The sequence below is a fragment of the Poecilia formosa genome, unplaced genomic scaffold (genome assembly GCF_000485575.1).
Source record: "Poecilia formosa unplaced genomic scaffold, Poecilia_formosa-5.1.2 Scaffold625, whole genome shotgun sequence".
Taxonomy (NCBI): Eukaryota; Metazoa; Chordata; class Actinopteri; order Cyprinodontiformes; family Poeciliidae; genus Poecilia; species Poecilia formosa.
The window spans coordinates 47841-56799 of NW_006800564.1; the positions used below are offsets into that span (position 1 = coordinate 47841).

Here is an 8959-nt window from a genome sequence, read left to right on the forward strand (position 1 = left end):
CTAAATGTAATACGCACAATCAATGTATGTGTTATTATTGGTATTTCATAACAAAATATAAGATCTTACTCAGTAGTTTTCAGCTTTGAACATTTATAAAACTGCTTTTATTTCGAAAGAATTAAAGGAAACATTGCGTTTACTACTAACGCAGCACTCTTAACGCATAGCATTGAGCATCTTGCTTTTAAAAGTACGTAGAACTACGTACGTAAATGTCAAAAATGAACAAGAAATGTCTATGGGCGACCACACAGACTGCTATTAGTTGATGAAGCAGAATATCCTATCGTTCCTGATGTAAACTGAGATTCCAAAATATGGAATTTATTTGGGACTTATGTGTTTTTTCTTCTAAGAAAAGTAAAATGGCCTCTTCAGACTTGCCACCAAATGACCCCCGACCTTCCCCAACTCATACTTCTCAGGTAAATGTCAGGTGTTTTTGTTTGTTTGTTTGTTCGTTTTTTAAATTATTTCTTATATTCTGTGTTTTACCTGAAAACTTAAAACGTCTTAATAAAGGGATAATTTTCAATATTTCATGCGTCTATTACAGGTTAGACTGGTGTTGTGTTGATATTCATACCCCTTCCAAATACCCCACATGGTTCAGAAGTGTTTGTGTTATTTATTCTTCCACTGATGAAACAGTCTTGTGTACATCTTTACCACTCATTGTGTTTCCTCTCCTAGAGAGGACAGATCAGTCTGTTCAGGATGTGGGTTTGTGTTGCTGCCGTCCTGCTGTGGATCAGCTCAGCTGGATGCCATGAAAAGGCCAATATCTCGATCCATATTGAAATCACAGCTGCAGACTTCCACGAAAGGCTGCTGTCTGGAAAGATGATGTTCCTCTATTTTCAGCAACAAGGTAAACACACGGTTCTGTAAACAAATCTGTTTATTTTTAGGCAATTATCTTCTACATAGATTAATCTGAATTGATTTAAGTACAGTCAACCTAACATAATTCCCTTTTCTCCTCTGTCGTCTCCAGTCTCTCCCACCATCTCTCTGTTCCTGGTGGAGTTAGAGAAATCAGCCGAAGCTCTGCAGGATTACGGCGTGCTAGTCGGCAAGGTGACAGGAGCTTTGTTCATGATGTCTGCTCCGTTTGTTGTAAACGTTAATATAAAAGCACAAAAAAATGAAGTTTTGTTTTGTAGGTCACATGTAAAAAAGAGCCGGTTCAAGCGTACTGCACAGATGCGAAGCAACAACACAGAGCTTTTCTGTTCAGGTAAGTTGAGTAGAAACAAAATGATCAGTCGTAGCTTTTCAGAGAATGTTTGCTGTAAACGATCTCCACCGTTTTACATCATTAAACCCCCGTAGTTGAATGGAAACGAAGAGAATCACAAACTAAAGTGACCACAAATTAGTGTAAAAACTCTCCAAAGCTGCTTCAGTAATCATGACAATTATGCATTCATATGAAGAAACATATTGTCTGCCTGCTGACTGCATTAGAGTTATTCCAACTGTTTGCAGTTTTGCATCTTTGTGTTTTGCAGAGGCGGCAAAGAGTTCTTGAGCTTCAGCTTGGACACCGTCTTCGATGTCAACTCCATAGTGGCTGAAGTCCTGTTGTGAGTATAAGCACCAGTTTGCACTGTGACTGAGTGATGCACCTTGAGGATTTATGATGTCATAACCAAAAACAGGTTTTATTGAGATTTTATGTGACAGACCAACAGAAACAAAAATTTTTTAAAAAAATACTGTAAAAGTGTGATGTTTATTTGTATTAAAATTGACTCGGGGAAGCTAATATAAAAGCTACACCACACTTTTGTTGATATTTGTTTTGCTTTGCCTCTTTGCCCTCCAGCGCCATTCTACGTGACGAGGTAAAGTACGTCCACACGGACGCCGACCTGCAGACCTTGGAGGAGGCAGCCAAAGGGAAAAGGGACATTGTTCTCGGTTACGTTCGCAGTCTGGGAACTCAAGGTGAAGATTTAAAGCAACAAAATGACAGATTTGCGGTGATTTTGTTCCGTTAAGCCCACTCCCACCTGATCAGTTTTCCTAAATGACAGAAATCGAACATAAATAAACCACACAGTACCTCTGATATGCTTCTCAGAACACAGATCGCTGATGGAGACGGCGTACGTTTACGGATCCAAATATCAGTTCATCCTCATAACTGGAGGTCCGGTACTAAAGCAGTTAGGGTATGTTTCTTTTTTTTTTTTTCTCATGTGAATCATCTATTATAGCTAAAGTTGCAGAACACGCAGCTCCCGACCAAAACCAACCAATCAGAGCCAGGGGGAAGGTTTTAGCGCTGTCAATAAGTTTCAATGTGCTAATAGTGAAGAAACAACTTATTGTTTCAGAAAAAATGGTATCTACTGTCATCAGTAGCAGAGAGCAACAGGGAGGAAATGATTGACAGCACTAAGACCCTCCTCCTGTCTCTGATTGGTAATTTCTGACTGAGTCTTGTATTTCTGCAGTTGACATTGGAAGAAGGCAGAAGAGTTAGATTGTTCTCTCAGATTATCTGGCTAGTATTACACTATCAAGACATAATGGCAATTTTGACAAATTTGTAAAAACTGACATGACACTGTCATAAACATGACATAACATCTGTCATGAACGTAAAGAAGTCTTTATGAATATTTATGACTGTTGTCATGAAGTGTCATTCGGTAAATAATGACACTTTTAATGCAAAGTTGCTCTAAAAGTTGCATTGAAAGTCCATTAAAAATGCCAACTCTGCATTAAATTACCATAATTTACAGAATCATGCAAAGTTGGCACTCATGTTTATGACAGTGTCATGTCAGTCTTATGCACACCCCTTCAAATAAAGTGTCACCCCATATTCTTTAGAAAAGTTACAAACTCAGAATCAGAAGAATTTTATTGTCATTGTCAGAAAGACAACAAAACTGCAGTTCCAGTACAACCATCCATTGGGGGATATTTGGCCGAGGCCTCGCAGCCCGACAGGCGCCGCCTTTTTTACTGCAGCTGTAAAGCAATAACAACATGTTTTCCAGAGTTAACGAATCGTCCCAGCTCTCCAGGGTGTGGTTCGTCCACTGTAGAGTTCATGGTGCTGTCATGACCCCGGTGACCTCTGAGCGCTGCCCATTGACACGCATGAGGACGGCTCTGTCCACCCTGAGCCTGCACACGTTCCTGCAGCTTATGGAGGCCCCGCTTGTGGTATGTAGACTCAGTCAGAAAAAAGCTGAAATGGTTATTTTTCTAGTAGAATAACGTCGACAAATCTGTTTTTTTCACGTTTTTATCAGTCCAAAGTGTTCGTCGATCCCTCGTCAGTCCCGCCGCCGCAGTTCCCCTACCAGCTGATGCCTCAGGTCTTCCTGTTTTCTCACCCTGCGACCGAGCACCTGGACCTGGACACGGCCAGCGCTCTGGCCTGGAGGCTGCGAGGCCTCGCCCTGCTGCTGCTGGTGCACAGGTGTGCAGAACCAACCGGATTTAAAAACATACCACATGTAAATCAGGATGAAGTAACTCAGGTTTGGTTTGATGTTTGTGTTCGTCAGGCAGAGCCCAGCAGTTAAAACCCCTGAGAAGTACAACGCTGCCTACCGACTGCCTGAGAAGGTAGAGCTTTTATTTAATTTAATTGCTTATTTCATTCACTTACACTTTAAAACATATATAAACATTTTTATTATTTTTTTCTGTTTGCAGAGTTCTGAGGTGAAATATTTGACCTTACACAGCTTGGACGACGTGTTGGAGCTCTTCACGAAGCAGGAAGAAGAAGAAGAAGAAGAAGAGGAAGAGGAAGAGGAAGACTCTCATTCAGGTTAGAAGACCTGCTCGATGTTTCTTCAGAGAATTCAAACTTGAAGCATGGAAAAGAGAGGAGTGTGAACGTGTGTGTCACCAGGAGAGCTGGATGATGAAGTCGCAGCGGACGTGTACAGAAACCGAGGTCACTTCCTGGACCTGGACCAGGTCACACAACTAACGTCTGACAACTTCCACTCTGAAGTTGCACAAAGCAGCCTCACGGTGGTGCTGTTCTACCTCAAATGTAAGACTTTCATCTGAACACAATACGAGTCTGCTTATCGGTTTGTAGCGCTGTGATTTGAAGAATGTGTCATTCTGGCCACCAGGGGACGCTGTTTCAATGGCTTTCCTCGGATCTTTCGTTGAAGTTGCAGAAAAACTTGAAGGTAAACAAATGAGACCTGCAACAGGTGCAGAGGAAGAGGTTTATTTTCACATTTATGCTTAGAATCTACATTTTAAACATTTTAAGGCAAGATAAGATTTGAGTGAAGTTTTCCCAATAAGTTGTTATGATTTCCAGTTTGTTTCATCTGAGACAGTTTTGTTCTCACAAACATTCACACAGAAGAGCTAAATTACATTTCAAATTAATTTAATGTAAAGCAGATTTTTACTTTACGAAATTATTCTTATTTTTTTAGATTCCAGGGTTGACGACGTCCAGATGTGCGTCGTCGACTGTGGAGAGTGGACCGACCTCTGCGCCGCTCAGCCTGGCACAGCCGTCCCGTTTCAGCCAATCACGGAGTTCCCCAGCGTTCTGCTGATCCGGCGTCAGCAGGCGGCGCAGCGCTATGCCGGAGCGCTGAGCGGGGAGGCGCTGCATCGCTTCGTCATGATGTAAGAACAAAACCTCTGGAAAACATTTTTAATTTTTCATCTCAACAATCCGAAAAGCACAAAAAGTAGAGCTCATGAATCCAACAGAAAGGATGTTCTTCCAGTAAACTAGTTGGGATTTATTGATTTAATTTGATGGATTTGATTAATATGAATATAACAGAACATATACTGAACACCGATCCAGAACCGTACAGCGTTTTGGACACATCATAACATTCTGTTGCAAGACTTTTACAGCTTCAAAGTTGATGTAAATGCTACGCAAATGTTACAGCTTGAAATTATTGGTTTTTAAATCTTGTCACGCTATGCCATGCAGATTCTCTGTCTGCAGTGACGAAGTTTATCTCCACTCAGCTTGTTGAATACTTAAATCCAACTAATAGGAGTTCGATGTAATTTTTGGTAATTCAGCTAATAATTACTTGATCACTTTGTGGGATTGATTCAAATTTCCAACTTTTATTGTAAGAAAAACTTAAACTACGCCCTCGTTTCTTTTTTCTTTCTTCCAAACCAGGAGCCGCCTGGCCTCTCCTCTGCTGCTGTCCACCAATGAGGAAGTGACATCTTTCCTTCAGGAAGTTCCTCACCCTGACCTGGCTGGTTTCAGGCCTGATAAGGTCCTGGGTTTGTTTAGGACAGAGAGCCGAACAGGTGGGAGTCTCATGAAAAACATTGGTGTGACAGAACAATCACAGCAAACTGGTGGCTGTAGTTCATCGTTAATATCAATATAACGGAGAACGGATTAGACTGGGCAGGTTGAAGAATTATCTATGATTTTTTTGTAATTTACTCTCTGATTTGTGTATTTTTCTTCCTCTCCCAGGTTTGTCCGTGTTCACTGAAGCAGCAGAGTTATTAGCTGGAGAAGTTCTGACTGGGCTGCTGACAGACGGACTGGTGGAGAAATGGTACCAACTTTAAATTCACTCCACATGTTTTGCTGTTTTCATATCGTTTCTTCTCGACTGTTTTTCCTCTGACGCCGCTGCTCAAGTCAAAGGTTATTCACCAGAGTTTCTTCCAGTGCGTTTGAGTCAAAGTGACTAAAACACTTTGCAAATTAAAATAAACGATAAAAGGTGAATATTTTGTGGTTCCGTAAGCAAATAAATGAACAAATAAACTTTTTCCCCACACATTTTCTCCGTAGGGCTGTGGAGCACGATGTGGAGCCTCCTGCGGTGTTGTTGTTTCCTTCTTGGGGGAAACTCAGCCACCCTTCAGCGCTGCCTGTGACCTCATCATCCAAAGATCTGCTCACCCAAATCCACTCTGCACTGCTCCAACCAGTGGTGTGTGTGTGTGTGTGTGTGTGTGTGTCTGTAGGATTAGGTGCAAATGATCTCCAAATAATTGCTGCCTGAATATTTCCATCTGCTGCACCACAACTAGCACAACCTGGGCTTCCTTCTGATTCTAACAATGTTTTTTCTTCTCAATATCTTAATTTTACGTATTTTGCAGATTCAGATCACTGGATTAACGTTTTATTCCCATTTTCCTCCCAGCCTGAGCTGACCGTGGAAAACCTGCCGTCGTTTCTGTCGCTGGGTAAAGCGCTCCTCCTCCTCTTCGTGGGAGAGGAAGAGGACGAGATCGGGCGGCGGCAGAACCAGGCGCTGGTGGACCAGATGAGAGGCGTGTCGGAGCGGGGAGGCGCGAGGATGGAGCGATACCTGCCCTGCTGGATCCACCTGTACAATTATCCATCAATTTAAAAAAAGTAAAACGCAAATAATTTCCTTTCGCGTCGGAAAACAACACGCAGCTTTACTTGGTCTGTTTCAGCGGCCGCACTCCAGCTGGTCTGTCTGTTCTGGGTTCGTACCTTGGTTCTCTGCCGCCGCTTCCTGCGTTGGTGCTCACGCATTTACTCAGTGGAGACGAAGTGTACCAGTATCCACCCAACACTCCCATACTGGCCGGCTCTGTGCTGCAGTGGCTGCAGAGCGTGGAGGACGGGACGGAGTCACCAGCAGGTACTGAGAGGACAGAAAATCCTAGAATTATTCTAAAGATTGTAACGATGGACGTGTTTGTGCCACAAAAGGAAAACAGTCTTTTAATTAACACACAATCTGTTGCTGTTAATAAAAAATAACTTTCATAGGTGGTACACCAATATTTTCTGACAGTGTAAGAAAACACAAGGGGGCGCCGACTCCCAAGTGAGTGAAAATGCAACTAAAATGCAGAACATTTGTTCATTAATTGCGCAACATTTATTTATTTATTTTTTTAAGTACTTGTGGCGACCCCCTAGAGCTTGCCGCCCTGGGTGGTGAGCCATCATCAGATCATTTAATAAAAAAACACAAGGAGGAGTACAGAACCACTCTGTCTTTACAAAACAATTTATTTTAACCCGATATTTTGCCATTTTCTTAAAGCTCAGTCTTGCATTTTCTATGCAAATGAAGATTTCAGCCCTAATTAGACTCATCAGGCTCTTATTCCTGATTTTTTCCTTCTCCTACCTCAGATTCAAATAATGTAACATGGATTGTTGAAATCAGACCATAGTTCTCCAGCCTCTCTGTGGGTTAAAAGCCGTTTTTGTTGGAGCAAAGGAAGTTTTAAATCTGTTTTACCTTGTGAACTCTGCGTGTCTCCACAGGGATGCTGGGTGGGGACAGCTGGCCTCCTGCTTTCGAGTTCTACGACTTCCTGAAAGTCATGGACATGCAGGAAGTCGACCCCCGTTCTCCAGAAGAGGAGGAAGTGAAGACAGAGGAAGTGAATGTTGAGGAGCATTTGGTGACTAAAACGATGCCATACGACCATCTTGACATGAATTCAAAATTTCACTCTGAACTCTAAGAAACGTAAATGACACACAAAATATTACTGAATATTTTAATCTAGTTTCTACTGCAAATATTTTAGTTTTATCTTATTTCAACCAACTTTTCAGCAAATAAATAATTCCTTGTTGACGTAAAACAAATTCATATTTCTTCTTTGAAAGCTAGTTTTGTCTTATTTCAAGTGTACTAAGATATAATGTTTTATAGTTAAGTAGTTAAGTGAAACCTGCGTTTGCCCTTTTGCATTTGGAGGTTTGTTCTGTAGGTGTTACCTCAGCGATGTTGACAGTCGCCGTTTCATTTCCTGGTTTTGGTGGTTTTTGCATCTGATTCACAGTGAATCATGTTGGGGTTTCATCAGATTTGCTGATGCATTTCTTTCTATTTTCCCACCAACCTGAAGGCTGCGTATGTTTGTGGCTAACCTCAGCTGCTACTGAAGACTGTTAAGCAAACCGAGTATCTGTGTGACTGAAAGATGGTTCAGCATCAATTTGAATGCATTTCATTATGTTGTTTTTAATAAAAACAGGTGTTATTTGTACAAATGAAGTTTGATGTGATTGTTTTTGTTTTTTCCATCATACAGTTTATTTCTCCTGCCAACTAGCTTTAAATACCATGCTTTATTTTAACAATAGCCACATTAAAACTGATTTTATCTGTGACAGGAATTAAAATGTGAAAGAAATGAAATGGAACAAACAATTTTATTGAAAATATATATAAAAACATTTAATTAATTTTTTTTTTTACCTCACTTTTATTTACTATTGATCAATTATTATTCATTTAGCATGAATGCCTCATACTTTCTGATTTTATTTGGCAACAAAAGCTGTGATGGAAAATTTTATTTAAAAAATTATGACTTTATTAATCTGATGTTGAATGTTTTACCATCAAATTTTTCACCACAAAGCCCCCATCATAAACGAAATGTCATATTTTTATACTAATGCCATCAAATCTGATTTAATTTAGGTTTTTTGCTGCAGTGTCCTCTACTGCATAGTTTCTTGTGAATTTTCTTGTCAGAAACTTTATACTAATAGCTAAATTTATGATAAGAACATTTATTTTTTACTTTTTCTTATGTTTTCCTAACTTTCAGAGCGCCCTCTGGCGGCCCACACTTTGCGTAAATTGCAGATTTCCAAGCGCACGTGCGCGTAATAGACTATTATAAAGCTAGCTGCGTAGGATAGATATATTCTGGGTGGCGCAGCATGACACGGAGATTATTAAAAAAAAACACTACATACACTTTTGAGTGAATTCAACCATGGTTTATGTGAGTCAGTGTTGTTTATTAAATGTTATAAAGCAATAAAATACCTCTGTCATGAAACCTTCAGTTGCAATAGCGGGAAGCAGCTGATGCCAACGCTAGATGCTAATGATAGCTAGGCACCTGACAGCGTCGTCACCATGACAGCTCTGTTTCTTTTAAGATACACAAAGGAACAATGCATTTCATTATATAGAGAAGGTAAAGT

General features: G+C 40.6%; 1 protein-coding gene across 2 annotated transcripts; it reads left to right on the forward strand.

The window, feature by feature from the left end:
• The first annotated feature begins 152 nt into the window (after positions 1-152).
• Positions 153-7561, forward strand: txndc16 (thioredoxin domain containing 16). Of its 2 annotated transcripts, none has more exons than XM_007541693.2 (20): positions 153-428; positions 697-874; positions 1001-1083; positions 1170-1243; positions 1518-1592; positions 1835-1956; positions 2093-2183; positions 3024-3192; positions 3282-3451; positions 3540-3600; positions 3691-3808; positions 3893-4039; positions 4125-4184; positions 4443-4641; positions 5165-5301; positions 5477-5561; positions 5804-5945; positions 6162-6349; positions 6442-6632; positions 7271-7561. In XM_007541693.2, the coding sequence occupies exons 1-20, from the start codon at positions 321-323 to the stop codon at positions 7471-7473; spliced, it is 2601 nt and encodes an 866-aa protein (XP_007541755.1). In that variant the 5' UTR covers positions 153-320; the 3' UTR covers positions 7474-7561. The 2 variants fall into 2 exon arrangements, with proteins under 2 accessions (XP_007541755.1, XP_016521321.1); XM_016665835.1 differs by having other exon boundaries at positions 367-439.
• Positions 7562-8959: the final 1398 nt, after the last annotated feature.

Bases quoted from the DNA above. Each gene is read 5' to 3' on its own strand.
- txndc16 (XM_007541693.2), top strand. From the start codon at position 321: ATGGAATTTATTTGGGACTTATGTGTTTTTTCTTCTAAGAAAAGTAAA. The intron at 3,452-3,539 runs GTGTGCAGAACC...TGTGTTCGTCAG, and splicing joins CTGCTGCTGCTGGTGCACAG to GCAGAGCCCAGCAGTTAAAA. The intron at 4,185-4,442 runs GTAAACAAATGA...TTATTTTTTTAG, and splicing joins AGTTGCAGAAAAACTTGAAG to ATTCCAGGGTTGACGACGTC.